Below are 17,814 nucleotides of genomic sequence, written 5' to 3'. Positions count from 1 at the left end.
CCTTATTTTCCAGTCCTGGCAGGCTCTGCATCATGTGATCCATTACAGAGCCCTTGCCTTTGAGATTCCTTACTGAACCTTCCTTCCACAGTTGGCCTTAGCTTAACAGCAGTGGTTTCTTATACATCACAAGAATATAAAGTGCAAAAGAGCATGAAGCAACACAAGATACCCACAACTCCATATGAGTAGTGATTACTTTTGTGTATAACAGGCAGATGTCTGTTTTTGAAATATTGTTTTGAATGCAAACGTGGATTTTGTGTTGCTTTATAGCATAGCATGAAAGTTGGAGGAGTCTATTGAAGTGTCTGTGTTTGCATTCAGAGGTGGGCCATGATATAGCACGTATGATCTGTAAGTCTTCCTGAAATTCTGGTATCATACATTCCTCCCTACTGAGTTTAGTATCTGCATTTCCATTTCCTGCTTTGTCCATGTACAGATCTGAAAACAGTGATTTAAAATAAATCTTGGATTGATTTGCTGGCTTGTTTAACAAAATAAAAGTTTGTCTTAAGCAAACGTAAAGTAGAGTTAGCTTAACAGAGACTAAACATAGTTGCACACTTTTGCAGGAAGAGAGAGTGAAGGCATTTCTCAGATGTATGTACACATGACATTTAATTCCTGGCATGCAATACTTTGCATGCTGTGTCCAAAGGTAAAGCAGCTTTTGGTCAGTAAGTTCTCTTGGAACTGGTTGGGAAATCATTGGCCTTCACCTCCCATAAACCTGGTCACTAGTAAGGGATTGTGGTAGGTACAGGCCTTCCATATCCACGGATTCAACTATCCAAGTCTTGAAAATGTTCCAAGAATATATAAATCCTAAAAAGAAAACCTTGATTTTATTGTTTTACATAAGGGACACTATACCATTTTATATAATGAGACCTGACCATCCATAAATTTGGGTAGCCACAGGAGGTACAGGAAACAAACCCCAGTGGTTACCAGGGGCCCACTGTATAAAACATCTAGAGCAGAGTGGGCAACAGTTGGGGTCTGGGAAACACATTAGCTCCCAGGAGACCATGGGGCCTACAAAAAAGTAATTGTATGCCCTCAGTGCCTTCTAGGAATCATGTGGATATTTCCCCCCATGTTTTGGGCTTTTTTAAAAAACAAGACACTTCCTGTTCACTTTCTATGGGTCTAAAATAGTTCAGCGGCCCTAAAACATGACAAAAATGCCCCTATACCTCCTAGTGAATGCTTGGAGGACAACACATCATTTATTTATTTACCGGGGGGGTATAGAGTTTCAGGGAGTTGTAGTCCAACAACATTTAAAGGGTCACAGAATACTCTCACTTGTCTCAAGTCCATCATTCAGCTTGATACCCCTTCTTGGAAAACCTGTGTTGCAAATGTATTTACATTGTTGTTTAGAGCAGTGTTAGTACAGGGTGGATATAATCACTAAAGTTCCCTCTCCAAAGTGAGCATAAGTTTGGAGTGATTCTATTAATATATTTCCTTCCCAGCAGTCTCTGTGCCTGAGCTGATAGAGATTTTCTTACTCTTGGTACTGAAGTCTCACGGGATAATTATTCTGAGCATTTCAATGCCATGCTAGAATTATGTCTTTATGTAGAATAACTTTGAACACAGTGGGTGCTATACCGGTCTGTTCCAAGCTGTCATCAGTTAAGTAGAATCATAGAGTTGGAAGAGACCACAAGGGCCATTCAGTCCAATCCCCCTGCCAAGCAGGAACTCTCAATCAATCACCCCAGACAGATAACCATTCAGACTCTGTTTACAGACCTCCAAAGAAGGACACTCCTATCACCCTTCAAGGGAGTGCATTCCACTGTTGAACAGCCCTTACTGTCAAGAAGTTCCTCCTAATGTTTAAGTGGAATCTCTTTTTCTGTAGCTTGCATTATTGTTCCATGTCCTATTCTTTCGGACATGCGCCGAAATTGCCGCAGGAATGAAGCCAGGGAGAAGAGGCCTGTCGGAGTGTCCGGGGGCATGCAGCCCCAAGGATATCCCTTTTCCAGGCCACGGGGAAGCGGCGTTTTGCCGCTTCTCTATGGCTTAGAAAAGCGCCAGATTGGGGCCGCAGGGGCTGCCGGTATGGTTGCCCTGGCCTCAATCCTCCACAGAAAGGGGCGGGTGCAGGCTGCCCCAAAGGGGCGGTCTGTACCGCCCCTCTATGTATTGTTGTTTGCTTATGCTATGACCCGCCTCAATCCACTGGGAGAGTAGGAATAAAAATAAACTTTATTTTTATTATTATTACCTTGAAGGCACCAGATCCTGTTTGATTTGGAAGCTAAGCAGGGTCAGCTCTGATTAGTACTTGTATGAGAGACTGCCAATGAATACCAGACGCTGAAGGATATATTTCAGAGGAAGGAAATGGCAAAACCACTTCTGGGTATTCTTTGCCCAAGAAAACTATGAAATTCATGGAGTTGCCATAAGTCAACAGGTGACTTGAATGCACTTACATACACTTCATTCTTTTTTGTGGTCTCTGCGAATCACACAAATGGGTTATTCTGCTCCAGCACAGCAATTTTGGATCCTACTGGAATCTCTAGGGAAGACTTTTTGACGGTAGCTCCACCCACCCTCCATATAGGCTCGATGTCTTCCTGCCCTTTTTCAGTTCCTTTTGTCCACCATGTGAGCCGCACAGGGAAACTTGCTTGGAATTCACTCCTTCCGTCTCTTTCGCTTTTGACCACGTTTTGGCTTTGACTTCTCTTTGGTTGGTGATTTGGACTTGTTTTTGACTCTGATTACCAGCATTTTTTGACGTGTTTGACCATTCTCTCATCTCATCCTTTGGCTTTTGACAATGTCCTTGCACTCTTTCAAAAGATGCACCAAGTGCAGAGGAAAGATTCCCAGCCCGGATGGCCACTGTATGTGCCTCCTTTGCTTGGGCAAGGGTCACAGTATCTCTACGTGCCCTCACTGCAAGGCCTTTACAGCACAGGCCAGGAAGAACAGGGAGATGTGCCTTCGCTCTGTGTGCAAATATTGAGACCTTTACAGCCAAAGAAAAACATGTACAGTTTGTCAGAGAAAAGCCTCTATTTTTCAAATCTCCATAGCTATTACAGGTAGTAACTTGAATATTATTTCAAAAGCAGTTCAAATGTAAAACAATAGAGGAGGTCACTGGGAGGGAATGAATGTTATTAAGATCCCAGTGCTCTGAAACTGTATTGCTTTCAATAATCCAGTTAACATTTAACAATAAAAAAGGTGTAATAGAAAAGACATATCATAGCAACACCACAGTTACCGACAAATCTGCTTACTGTATCTTCAAAACACGCTGTTAATAATGAGAGCATATTACTTTGCACCAACTCTAGCTTTTAGCACACTTTCCCCCAGGTTCCTGCTGAAACATCATTATGGTCTTTTATTATACTGTATAGTGCCATCACTGTACATGGCGCTTTACAAGTGAAAAAACAACAGAACAGTTTCCTGCCCTCAGATTTATAATCTAATTGCCCAGAACGCAATCAGATGAGTTTTATGAGATGAAATCCTCAAGTTCATAATTATATGACAGAATACGGCAGTGGTTCCCAACCTGTGGGTTGGGACCCCTTTGGGGGTCGAATGACCCTTTCATGGGGGTCGCCTAAGACCATTGGAAAACATCTATTTAATTACAGTTATGAAGTAGCAATGAAAATAATTTCATGGGTTTGGGTCACCACAACATGAGGAACTGTATGAAAGGGTCGCGGCATTAGGAAGGTTGGGAACCACTGGAATGCGGTCTCCCAATCAATTCCTTTTTTCAGACCAAATTCTTAATTGGACTTGCTTAAGATCTGACATATAGGTCCAGATACCAGATTATATAAAGGGTATTTCACAAAGAACAGTTTTGCACCAGTATTTTTAAATCACTCAGTATTTTTATTTACAGTGCAATAGTTTTACAAATGATCTGACATTTTGTTAATTGTGGGTAGTGTACTATTTCCTGAGCAGTACATGTTTCTTGAATTTTATGTTCCAGTTACTCGATGTAAGATTTCATAATGATTTCTTTTGGCTATTTTAGTATTAGTATCTGTATTAGTAATACAGATTTCTCTGGTAAGGGGATAAGACAATGGGAGAAAAAAGCTTGAAACTTTTGCATTGTGTGAACAGAAGTCAAGAGAAGTTACTCACACCATTGGTGTTTGCTGTTCATCCACCAGGTCCAACTGTTAAAAGCTAAGGCTTATCCTCTCCCATCAGACTATTAACTATCCCATCCATATTGGCTGCCTTCTTTCAGGAATATACAGCTCTGTTTGGTGTCATTCAGGTTCAGTTACAGAAGAAAATTTGAAATCTTCCTCTCTTACAGTTATGACAAGCTTACTAGCCAACCACAGATGACTGGGTTTTATCAGTAGTAAGCTGCGCAACAGGTCTTTCTTAGTACCTTTTTCAGTCTCTATGTCTAGAAATTACCAGTGTATGTGTGTCGGTAAATGGTAAAGGCAAAAGTAGTTGTGACTCAAGAGAAAGTCTATCTTCGTGCCTTCATTTTGCTTGTAAATGTGTCCAGTGTACGATTCACTGAAGATGGCTGAGGGTGTGGGGGAAACAAATTTAACTTGTATTTAGGATCTTTCTTTGCTAGATAGCCTTTCAAAACCTAAGAGTTTCCATTGAGTCAGTTTTAATCTCTAAATTTTAAGGTTTCAATGATGTGGAGATCCGAAGATTCTTTCAAACATACACAAAATGTGCATGTATGAACAGAGACATGGGACATCTATCCATTCTATCTGCCATTGCCATGGTCTCAGAGAGACAGAAGATCTGCTAGACTTGGACCTCTTCCCCAGTGCCATTCCTTTCTTCTTTTGTGTCATTTCTTTTTAGACTTTAAGCCTGACGGCAAGGAACTGTTTAACAATTTGTAAGATGCTCTGAAAGCATTTCTAAAGAGCAGGGTATAAATACAATAAATAATAATAATAAATAATAATAAATATGAATTAACATGCTGCAATATATTTGTACTAATAATACACCTGTAATGTGAAAAAAGCTTTAAAATGCTTCTACTATTTGAACCTTTTTAAAATCTCCTCAAGCATAGTTACTTAGATGGAAGCATGATTTTCATTTACAAAAGGACTTCAGTACAAGTTGGCATTGCCTAACTTTTTTTTTTTAACATTTCTATATCCAATAGCAGTTATATGGAATGCAAAAATTTAGCAGTGAAAAGCTCATCTAACTAATTATCCATTCTGGCAAAAGTTTTCTGTGGAGTAATGCCTGGTATATATTTGGTTAGTTGATGGCTTTGTTTTGATTTGTTCAAATAGCTCTTCACCCTGAGCTTTCAGAGCACTGTGCTGTCTCTGTGACTTGCTTCTCCCTGCCCAAAACCTTTTTTAAAGGTTCTTTTTGAGTCTCAGTGCGGCTTCTTCCTTATCCCAGAACAGTGTCAGAGTGAATGGTTACAGCTGCTGGGGATCGTGTGCAAAAAGGGTCCCATGCAAACTGCAAGTCACTTCATTTCAAAGGCACAGGAGTGCTGTCAGAAAATTTGTTGGCAATTCCATTACAATGTGATACTAACAGCCAAGCTGTTGTTGTCTATTATAAATTCATGCCAGCTTTGTAGGCTTCGATGTATGTATATACAGTGGGCCCCCCACATTCGCTGGGGTTAGGGGCACAGGAGCCCAGTGAAAGTGGGAAAACGTCAAATAAAAATACATTAGTTTTTAACTTAGAGCACACCTCTCTAGAAATCTCTAGGACTTCCAGTACAACTCAGTGGTCAACATCCAGTAGATGATCATAGGATTGTGCTGAAGGACAAAGAAATGCCTAGAGAAGTGTTTTCTTTAGGAATCTGTAAGTCCCCCAGTGTGACTTCATGGTCAACCTCTGACAGAGTGACACTGGAACACCTGAGATTCGTAGAAATAACATATTAATCAAACCCACAAAAGTCAAAGGAAGGACAACTGTACTTCACTTGATAGTATGATACCCTATGTGTAAATTTGATTTTATTATTAATTGTACTCCTGCCCAACACCCTTTTCTCCCTTCCACCTCCCATCTGTTCAGGTTATGGTGTAGTTATAGTGTTAATATAGTGTGCAAGTTATAACATTTTAACACTTACACAGTTAAATATATAAATTCCTAGCAAATAAAGTTTGTTGCATCCAACACTTTTGGGTGACATGTACAATGGACATTGTTGTTACAATAGATGCCCCCTCCCTGCATCTCCCCAAGCCCCATATCTGCTTGAGAGGGATGGAGATGGAAGATGGGGGGGGAAAGGAAGTCCTGTTTTGCAAACAGGCATCATCCTTTAGTTCTTATGGCAGCAACTCTGCTAAAGTACCAGGTCTGTCAGGCCACTCTTCCTTTAATTTTCACTTCCTCACACCCATTCCATCAGTCTGCAGCAAAGGAAAATAGTGGTGGGGGAGCAGAAGTAATCTGCAGCCTGTGCCAAGAAGCCAAATCAATTTAGTCTCTTCTGTCTCTCAATTGGTTTCATTCTAGCAGAAATAACGTAATTTGTAAGAAATAATACGTAACTTGCAAGATTTGATTCTTGAGTTTTCCTGTTTTCCCATGCCTTCCTAATCCTTTATTTCTTCTCTATCATGTATTTTAATTTTAAACCCATGGTCACAAACTGTTTATTATTATTATTATGATTATGATTATTATTATTATTTTAAGCTTCTTTTCGAGACTTTCTGGATGAACCCCGGGAAAAATACCTTAAATAAGTACATTATGAAAGAGCCAAGAAAAATATTTTGCCTATCTTGCAGGAAAAAAAAAACACTGCATTAGCCTAAGGTCAAAAACACACCACAAAAATAATCCAGTTTGAGACTGCTTTAACTACCCTGGCTCAATGTTAAGGAATTCTGGGAAATGTAGTTTTGTGAGACATTTAGCCTTCTCTGTCAGAGAGCTCCGGTGCCACAATAAAGAGCAATTCCCAGGATTCCCTATCACTGAGTTAGACTCAGGACAGTTAAAATGGTTTCAAACTGGATTGTTTCTGCAGTGTGTTTTGGACCTAAGATATTCTATAGCTGATTTGTATCTTATGATAAAAGATGTCACTCTTTTGGCTAATATATATTAAAAAGCCAAGGTGTGAGGTAAACTAGATGCTGTGTGGCTACATCTTTCACTTTAAGGAAATTAAAGCATTCAGAAATTGCCTTTCTGTGCTGTACACAAATGAATAGCCATATTTAAACAATGTTTAATATTATGGTATTTATTTTGCAGAGTGCCTGGTGAAGAATGCAATGGGATCAATAGCATGTCTACCGAGAGTGGCCCTGGGACAAGACTGAGAAATTTACCAGTAATGGGGGATGGACTAGAAGCTACACAAATGTCTACGACACAGGCTCAAGCCCAACCCCAACAAGGCAATACTGTACCTGCTAATCCTCCACCTCCAGAGACCTCAAATCCTAACAAACCCAAGCGCATGACCAACCAGCTACAGTATCTGCTCAAAGTGGTGCTCAAGACACTATGGAAACATCAGTTTTCATGGCCTTTCCAGCAGCCTGTGGATGCTGTCAAACTAAACCTCCCTGTAAGTATAAACTGAAAAGGGAAGGGAAGGGCAGTGCAGTGCAGTGCAGTGGAGTGGATCTTTGGTGATAACAGAGAGCAAGGGGAAGAATAGTTGTAGAACAGTGATGGTGAACCTTTTAGAGGCCGAGTGCCCAAACTGCAACCCAAAACCCACTTATTTATTGCAAAGTGTCATGTCCCTCTGGCTTTCTAGTAACAAACTCTGGCAAACTCTGTGCTGGGATGATGGCACATGTGCTCAGAGGGCTCTGAGTGCCACCTCTGGCACGTGTGCCATAGATTCGCCATCACTGTTGTAGAATATGGGAGGGCATGAGGAGCAAGGCAGTGCTAGAAAGGAATATGTATGATTTCTGGCTAGGGAGTGAAGGGAAGAGTAGAAATGCTGCCTTGTAAAGCTATAATGAAATTATAGTGAAGAACAGACTTTAGATTTCCATCAGAGGTGCTCAAGAAGAGTGGGGGGCAGGATTTGATAAAGCACGAGAGTCAGCTAGGATTTTGAGGGAAATAACAAAGACAATATTGCATGAAGTTGGCTTGATGAAGAAAATCAAGAGTGTACTATGCTACCTGGGGGGAAAATGTAGCAATTTTAATATAATGTTTTCTTGTCATACTTAATTATCTTCTTTTATCAGGATTATTATAAAATTATTAAAACTCCTATGGACATGGGAACAATAAAGAAACGCTTGGAGAATAACTACTACTGGAATGCTCAAGAATGTATCCAGGACTTCAATAGAATGTTTACAAATTGCTACATCTATAACAAGGTATGTTTGTGTGTTACATCAGAGTTTGTTTCTAAAATCTGAATTTGTCACGTATGATCATGTTGTTTTCATGTCTTTTTGTAAAACACTTCGCTGACTTAAACAATCTTTATTTTAACATGTAGAGTTTCTTTAGCCAAGATGAAACAATTCTTCACTTTTCAGCTTTAATTTAGAAAAGGATTTTCAGTATTTACTGTCTTCTGTACTTAATGTATATACTCAGTAGATCTGTAGAACTAGGCTTTTGCCCATGGAAGCTTATTCTGATATAGATTGGCTAGTCTTATAAGTTTCTTTTCACTTTTGTACTTCAACATATACTGCTTATTGTTACAGACAGAGGTGAGAAATAGCAGCTTTTCTAGAGATATGCCTTGAGTAGACCTGTACTATAGTTTAAGATGTCTCTCTGTTATGCTATATGAATCCACATGTATAATCACAGACTCACTGAATTTGGTGCGTTATCTGATGAGAGGAAAACAAAGAAAGTAAAAATTTCAGACTCTGTCAATTAGCTCACATACTTTCTGAACAAACATTGAATTTCTGTATTTTTAAAAATATTTTTGGGCACCCACTTAGCATGAATTTGAAATTTTATGGATTGCAGATGATACCAGCCATAGATTCCAAGTTTGATTATTGGATTCCATTTCATAGATGAATGAAGTAAAATCATCAGCAGAGATCCAGGCAACGCTGAATTTCCCTAATCTTTGTATTTAAAAATATGAATGCATCCCATAGAAGAAAATTCCAATTTTGTATAGTTCATGTCCTACAGTGGCCCCCAAATTTTTTCTGACTACTGCCCATTCTCTCTCTCTCTCTCTCTCTCTCTCTCTCTCTCTCTCTCACACACACACACACACCATGTGTGTTTCTTGATATTAGGTCTACCTATTGCAAATTTCAAATAACCAATTTTGGTCACTTTACACTTGGTCACCCTTGTTACAGGAAGCTGACCAAACAGCAACTGAGAAGCCCCTCTCCCATGCCAGCCCTCCTGCAAAGGGCAGTGCAGGCAAGAGGCCTCTCAGTCACTGCTTAGTTGTTTTCCCAAGGTGACCAAGTATAAAGAGAAAAGCTTCTCCCTGGCAAGGAAGGACTGCCTCTCAGTCCTCCTTCATTGGGGCAGAGATGGGCATAGTCAGTGTGTGTGTGTTGGGGGGTTTACAGAGGCCATATGCCCTGAACTGGAGACTAATGCAGAGGGGGAAAGGGAGAGATTAAGAGCAAGAGACACCACTACACTTAAAAATCAGTGGGGCTGCATTGTGGTTTTAAGGAACGCTAAGAAGAATTTTCATGCAACCCTCATCCCCACCATGGTCCTAAAAGCTGCTAGTTCTCCTTGTCTTTCTTGTGCACAAATACTTTGACTGAAGCCCCCCCCCCCCCCCCTTTTTCCCCCCCCCCCCCCCCCATATGCCCCCTTTTCCCCTCACCATCCTCCTGAATTTTTCCACTGTCCCTTGGGGGGGCATACTGTCCACTTTGGGAATCACTGATTTACTGTATTGATATTTTAAGTGAAAGCCAAACAGTAATGCATGTTTTCAACGTTCACCAACTGAGTGCAGGTGCTTAAGTGCTACGATGTCCATGAAATGGCCTTGTTATTGTGGCAGTTTTCAAAGTGCAGTATTCTTGAGGCAATATTGCATTGGGAAACTGATCTTCAGATGAGTTACCTACTGCTCTCTACATCTTGTTGGACTCCAGGTCCCATCACTTCCAACCAGTTAGGCCAGTGGTTAGGGACAAAGGTGTTGGAGTCCAGCAACATCCAGAAGGTTATAGGTTTTCATTAATAGTATTAAATAAAGAGATTTAATTACATTAATTAACTATTAATTAAGCAAAATAATATAGCAAATTAAAATATAATTATATAATATATATAATATTAAGCAGAATATAAGTCTGAGGAGAGAAAACATAGAGGTGAAATTGATCAAAGTGCCAGTAACAAATCAAAACAACCAATAATAATAATAATAATAATAATAATAATAATAATAATAATAATAATAATAAAAACCCACCACCAAGTAGGTTAGAGAGTATATAGAATTTAATTAAGTCTTTAAGAGCTACTTTGGGCATGGCATTTTATCATTAAGGAAATAAAAAATTGTAAAAAGAAAATTCATAGCACAAGAATTTATACAAATTTGAAGTCTTCTCCTTTTAAAAGAATCCATGTATGAAAACAATAGAGTTTGGAAATTTACCAAAGCATTGTCCTAACACTTCTTATTTATAAATAAAGGTTAATAATAATAATAATAATAATAATAATAATAATAATAATAATTTACAGAAGCTTCAGTGTGTCATCAAGTTCACGTTTCAAAAAAATAACTTTACAAGCAAATGTCATCTGTTGTGGCCCTAAAATTACTAGTGAAAAACTTCTAGGAGTATCCTGGGGAAATGGTGTACTCTGAAAAACAAAAGTGGAAAGTGATGTAAGTCTCAAAAATAATAGGATGTAGGTATCAAAAATAATAATGAACCCATTCCAGAATCTGAAATGAGAGACCAGAATCCTCTTGGTGACTTATATAGACATAACTGGGAACTTGGTCAGTGTAAGTAGCTTTTGGGAGGTTATACAATGAATTTATTTAAATAATATTTATTAAATTATTAAAAACATATTTAACAACAACAGACAAAACAGGGGTACAAATTACACAACAGGAACACAAACAAAATACATCCACATTACATATACACTACAAATGGATTTACGCAACTAACACAGTACAAAACTAAGTAACTTCCTGGAGAAGCATTAGGACCTTATTGAGCCAAAATAAAGTCATTAATACATTCAAAGAAAAAAAATTATATTCTCTCCTTGCCTAATTAAATTCTCTTCCTTTTTTTAAATAAAGAATGGGATGAGAAAACAAAATCACTACTTTATCTCGCTTTCTTCTTATTTATATATTTTGTGCTTTAACTCACCAACTACTTGCTTTAAATTAAAATTAAACTTCCAAACATTGAGATATTACCAAAAAAAGTTGGGAGTTATACCTTTGATTTTAACAAATAACATTAAAGGGTTCCATATGTTTTTTGTCTTCTTCCAGTTGATGCCCTTAATGTAGCAAGTAAGTTTGTCCATTTCCATAAAATCCAAGAGTTTCATAATCCAGTCCTTCCAAGTAAGCAGATCTGCCCCCTTCCAATGAGAGGCGTAGACCATTCTGGCAGCAGAAATAATAAAAAATATATATTTCCCATGTTTATCCTCTAGCTTACAATCCGAAATCATATTCAATAAAAACAATTTTGGTTCAAACTTAAATTGCCAGTTTAATATCTGCTGCATCTTTTTTTGAATCTGTATCCAGTATTTCCTAGCAAACTCACAGTACCACCACATATGTATAAATGAGCCCCGTTCTTTCCCACATTTCCAACAATCTGTGTCCTGATTTTCATAGATTTTAGAGAGTTTCAAAGGTGTGAGATGCCACCTGTTCTGCATTTTATAATAGTTTTCCTTAACTGCGATACAAGCTGTATATTTTAATTGGCTACATCAGGTTCTCTCCCATTGATCTAAGGGTAAGGGTTCACCTAAATCTTGTGCCCGTTTTATCATCAAAGATTTTACTGATTCCTCATGCATTTCTAATTTTAACAAGATTTGGAAATTTTTCTGGTATTTTTCGCAAAAAAAATATTATCGAATTCGAGAGCTATTGGCTCTATATTGATAGTTTTAAGATCCTATAGAAACCTTTCTTTAATTTGGCAGTACAGAAACCAATTAATACAAAACTTTTCTCTTTCTAGATTCTCCTGCGTTTTTATAGTCAAGGCGTTAGTTGTCTTATCCACCACTAGAATATCTCTATATGTAGTCCATCTACCAGGACATATTTCATCATTTCTATGAAAGGCCTCATTTATTGAAACCCACATCGAAAGCTTTGAATATATTAGCGGTTTAAACTTAAGCCATGCTTTCATTAGGGCTTTTCTAACAAAATGATGTAAAAAAAACATAATTGGCTTTAAGCTTATCATAAAATAAATAAGCGTGAGCTTCAAATAATGCCCCTGCCATTTCCAAATTTAAAACATGTCTCTCTTCCAATTTAAACCATTCTGCTAACCACTCAAAACAACAGGCGTAGAAATATATCTTTAAGTTCGGAAGTCCCATACCACCACGTCTCACATCATCCTGCATGAATTTAAATCAGACTCACGGTTTTTTCCACCCCAGACAAATCTGTTTATATCCTTATTCCACTGTATAAATGGAATCTCATTTACCAAAATCGGAATGGTTTGAAATAAAATACAATGAGATATTTAATGTTTCCTTATGCAGTGTTTTCCTCTAGGCATCAGGAGAGTTCACTCACAGTCACTGGAGACTTATTCTGCTGTGGTACATCCAGGTTACAGTCTATATTGGACAACTAATTACTTACCTTTACTGGAGGTGCCTACACACATTGTTATTCCTCCTATGCTATTACAACAGCATCCTTTGACCACTGAAGAAGACTTAGTGTCGAAATGTGTTTGGTCATTTTAACATATTTCTCATTTGTAATGGGCATGTACTGTTATCCCTCCCATCTGTATCTATGAAATTGTTAAATACTTGATTTCACCTTCATCTTGTATGTCAAACATTTCCCTTCACTCTGTTCATTGGTTGGGATTTATAGTATCTTAGCCTAGTACTTATTGGCTATATCAGCATTTTTACTGACGGGTTTGAGTATTATTTTATTCTACATCCGGGTTCTGCACACAGTCCCCAGGATCCCTGTCTGCCTAATCGTTTGGCAACAATTTTAACCCACCCCTTTTACATATAACCCATTCCTTTATTCTGTTCTTAATAAAATTTAGGTATACTTTGATGTTTTTCTTCCCTAGACTTCTCTGTTCTGCCAGACTCTGTTAAGGTTTAGGGCAACACCTCAGTGTTTTTGTCACATCATAATCTCCCTCCCCCACGCACCTCTAGTGGACATTGGTGGATCTTTAAAGAGGATGTTGATTGTCCTTAGCTTTTAGTAATACCATTGTGAGATGAGGTAAATACGCAAAAGGTTGCATGCTTCCATTTTTCACTGGATTGGCCTAACCAAAGGTATCGTGGTTATAAAGGGATTGTGTCAAGGCTGTATTCATGCACTCCCATTATTCAGCTTGTACCTCAATGATCTCGCTCCAGTTTCATCCTCAAGATATTTTTCATGCTCCAAAACATTGAGCTACCAGTGTGGCATCATGCTTAGAGTGTTTGACTGCAGGTCTGGAGGCTAGGGTGCAATTGCCTGCTCACTGTGAAACCTACTGGGTGATCTTGAGCAAGTCACATGCTCTCAGCTTCAGGGGAAGCCAATGGCAAACCTCCTCTGAACAAATCATGCCAAGAAAACCCCATGATAGGTTTGCCTTATGGTCACCACAAGTCAGAAACTATTTGAAGGCTTTCAGCAGCAACAGTGAGCAAAACTGAACCAAAATATGTCCTAAAAGTAACTACATTGGGTGCAGAGCAGAATAAAATGCAATTAAGGGCAAATTTGGGGTTATTTACAGAAGCACAAATTTAGTTTTAAAATGCTTGGTCATAGATGCTGAAAGCACAGAATGATTTCAGAGTCCTCATCTATAGATGTTTGAAGTAATCAATAAACATATCGTACCATGGTCATATATTTCAAACATTTATTTAAAAAATCAAGTGGAGATGTCTTAGAAATCAATCTGCCAAATTAACTACCACTTGTTACATGTATTTCTGCATTGTCATACACCTCCAGAAAAGTTGTACATCCTGCCTTTCTGCTGATGTCTACAAATATATATAACTTTGTGCATTTCTTGTTTATTCAGCCAGGGGATGATATTGTTCTAATGGCAGAAGCTCTAGAAAAACTCTTCCTGCAAAAAATCTCTGAAATGACCCAGGAAGAAACTGAAATAGATATAGTCCAGACAAAAGGAAGAGGACGTGGTAGGAAAGAAGCAGGTACTGATACTAGGTCTCCTGTTTGTGTTACTGGGTTTTGTACTTTTATTTTGAAGCAGCAAAATACCTGTCACCATTATATTTTGGTATGTATAAGGACGGTAAACTTGTATTTGAAAATTGCTTCCTTGAGACAGTGTATGTACTTTATACACGAATCTCTGGTTTTGAAAAGAAACTGCCAGACAGAGTAAATGTTGGTCCCACTCAGGTAATATTCCCCAAAACAGTAATTTTCTTTTCCTTATAGGAGTGAATGACAGCTATTCACTTCTGGAGGAGAAAATAGAGGGAGTACCATGAGGGTGAGGGCTAGTTGTGCTATGGATTGTGTGTGTGTGTGTGTGTGTGTGTGTGTGTGTGTGTATGCATACATACACACACGTGCAAAACTATATGCTGTATAATATAGCGGGCCCTTCCCATGCGCGCGGGGTAAGGGAAAGACCATGTATGCTCAAGCCCCATTAGAAGCACCCCCCATTACTTCTTCCGGGGCGCACCAGGGTTTTTTCTGGTGTGGCTTCCAGCGTATGCTGGAAACCGCATAAGCCACACCAGTGTATGACGCGGGCTCACAGGATGAATATCTTATAATCATTATCCTGAAATTCTATATTGGAAAACATTGTTGTGATGAAGTTGCCACAACTGCTTTGTGTTACAGGCCAGCTGTACATACTTCTATGTGATTCATAGATTTCTAACACAAAGGGCCGTGGAAGGAGTTTGGAGCTCAGTGTCAATTAATGTGCCTTGGAAATGGGTAAAGGCAGCCAGTTATCCTCTTACCTCTCTTTAGATAAATGTAGTTATAGTAATTTCAAGGATCCCAGGCTACTTTGTGGAGAAAATACTCCCTTGAGCTTCACAAACTCACTACAGAACCTTAGGTGCATATTGAAATAAGTGAAGTTTTTGGTTTTGTTGTTGTTGTTTTAAGAGGATGCAATAAGGGACAGGGGAGTTTTCTCTGCCTCCTATGCTAAACCCTTTGGAGGCAAGTGCAGAAGTTGGGATCACACATGCAGGTTCAGCATCCAGCAATTTTGAAGGGTCGAAAGAGTTGGCCACTTAATAAAAGGAACTTTTTTGGGGGGGGGGTTTAAAAAGTCAAGACACCTGGTGTTTCTCAGAATAGTAGGTTTCCTGAAATGTGTCATTTTGAAGAATTGAAGGATAAAATGTCTTTCTTGTGTAGGTTCCATTTTTTAAAAAAATAATAAATTAAATGCTTTCTGGATATGTCTTGGAATTATCAACAGGACAGAGAACTGGCACATGTCTTAACTGAAACTATACCTTCACTTTTGCTTTGAATAAACAATACTGCTTGTAATTACAAAGAGAAGAAGAACAGAGTTTAAAATAGATTTATTTTCAGCTTGATAGTATACATTTGTTAGATACTGGAATAAAATTTGATTCTGTCAGTACGAGATAGGTTGTTTGAAAATGATGGTGGTGTTAAACATTTTCTTACTACCGGTAGTAACAATTGTCAGAGAATGAGGATCTATACATTTTAGATAGCTTAAATCTGGCTTATACAGCATTGTTCTTTTAAAGTATATTTTGGTATACTCAAGAGTCTTCATTAACAAAATGTGACATTTTGTTCTGTCAGTTACAGCCAAGGCAGGAGCATCAGCGGTACAGAATACAACTCAAGCATCATCCCCACCACAGACTACAGCTCTGCAACAGAATCCTCAGCCTGCCCAAACAACTCATTCCTTTCCTCCTGTGACCCCTGACCTTATTGTCCAGACGCCAGTAATGACTGTGGTGCCTCCACAGCCTCCTGCACCACCACCTCCCCCTCCTTCAGCTTCTGCCCCCCAGCCTATTCAGACTCACCCACCGGTTATCCCAACAGCTGCACAGCCCATGAAGGTGAGCAATGCATGACTCAACTGTTTAGTCTTTGCCATCATCTGCTCTTGAAAAGAGTGGGTGCAATTTTCTTGTCTTCTGCCCTCGTACAATATTTAAAAAAAAAATGCCAAAGAAATGTGCAATTGTGCATTACAGGCTTCCAAATCATGCTGGTATTGAAAGTATGAAATTCTTTATTATGGCCAAAGACCAGCATCAATATAAAATATAACATAGAAAAATAAATAATACACATAAAAATACTGCTTGGGATAAAAATTTGTCAACTAGAAATGTAAATAATTCATTTCTTCTTCGTGGTCTCTGCGAATCACACAAATGGGTTTATTCTGCGCCTGCGCAGCAATCCTCGGAAACTTCTAGAATCTCTAGGCAGAAAGCAATATATCTTTCTGCAACTTTTTGGCGGTAGCTCCGCCCACCCATATATAAGGCCCCTGGTGGCCTGCTCCTCTTCAGTTCCTTCATTCCGCCGCGCTAAGCAGCTCGAGGAACTTCGCTAGCATTCGCTTGCTCTTGTGTATTAGAATCTCTGGCTTTTGACCCTCAGACTTTCACTTGACTATCCTCTCGGACTTTCCCTTCTCTGATTCTACGGCTTGACTTCGGACTGGTAACTGACTTCTCTTACCATGGCCTCTTTCAAGCAATGCACCAAGTGCGGGGTGAAAATCCCCAAGGCCGACGGCCACGACAAGTGTGTCCTCTGCTTGGGGGAGGCACACGTCCAGGGCAGTTGTGCCCACTGCAAGGCCATGTCCACCCAGGCCCTCAAGAACAGGGACCGGACACTCAAGGCCGCCCTCTACGAGAGGGTTCTCAGCCAGCCTGGCGGCTCTGGAGCCTCTGGGGAGTCGGATGCCCCCAAAGCCCCCAAGAGAAAAGGGGATAAGCGCTCCGATCGGGACAAGAAGCGGGCTCGTTCGTCCTCGCCGCCCTCTAAGAGCCGCCGTTAAGGGGCCTCCAAGCATGATCTCAGTGCCTCCGCCTGAGTCGAGGCCAGTACCATCGACATCGCCTGTTGCTGAGCCGGTGAAAACCCCGACTCTGTCTTTACCGGCCCCTTCCCGGATGGTGCCGCTCAAACCCAGAGTCCTCCTCACCAGTCACCTCTCTGTACCGGCAGATAGCCTACAGATTGTGAATGTGCACTCTGAATTGGAAGGAGAGCTCCAGGACTCCTATGCTCCATTCTCTCCTCAAAGGCCGAGGTCAAAATCTCCTTCGCCCTCACCAAGGAGAAGGCCACGCTCTGCCTCACGGGACCGGGCTACGCTAGGTACCGAAGCTGATGAGGCTCTGGCTGCAGACCATCCTGCCCCTACAGAGCATGATCGGGACCTCTTCCAGGCGTACCCGGATCTCATTCACGACCAGCACACGGGACAGTACCTCATCCCGGTTGACCCGTCCCATCTGCGTCGTAACCTCCGTGCTCATTCACGGATCCGTCGCCCGGATGATGAAACCTCCCGCCAGGACAACCGGGACGATCTT

At 39.9% G+C, this 17,814-nt stretch overlaps 1 protein-coding gene across 7 annotated transcripts in view; it reads left to right on the top strand.

The window, feature by feature from the left end:
- BRD4 (bromodomain containing 4) overlaps positions 1-17,814 on the top strand; it is a 126,715-nt gene that overhangs the window by 28,416 nt on the left and 80,485 nt on the right. For all 7 annotated transcript variants that reach the window (XM_042451163.1, XM_042451162.1, XM_042451159.1 and 4 more), the window contains 4 exons: positions 7,282-7,600; positions 8,244-8,381; positions 14,283-14,418; positions 16,046-16,314. In XM_042451163.1, coding sequence (XP_042307097.1) covers positions 7,316-7,600; positions 8,244-8,381; positions 14,283-14,418; positions 16,046-16,314 — 828 coding nt within the window. In that variant the 5' untranslated portion in view covers positions 7,282-7,315. The remainder of the gene's footprint in view (positions 1-7,281; positions 7,601-8,243; positions 8,382-14,282; positions 14,419-16,045; positions 16,315-17,814) is intronic.

The sequence above is a fragment of the Sceloporus undulatus genome, chromosome 2 (assembly GCF_019175285.1).
Source record: "Sceloporus undulatus isolate JIND9_A2432 ecotype Alabama chromosome 2, SceUnd_v1.1, whole genome shotgun sequence".
Classification (NCBI taxonomy): Eukaryota; Metazoa; Chordata; class Lepidosauria; order Squamata; family Phrynosomatidae; genus Sceloporus; species Sceloporus undulatus.
This window is presented reverse-complemented; position numbering and strand designations above follow the sequence as displayed.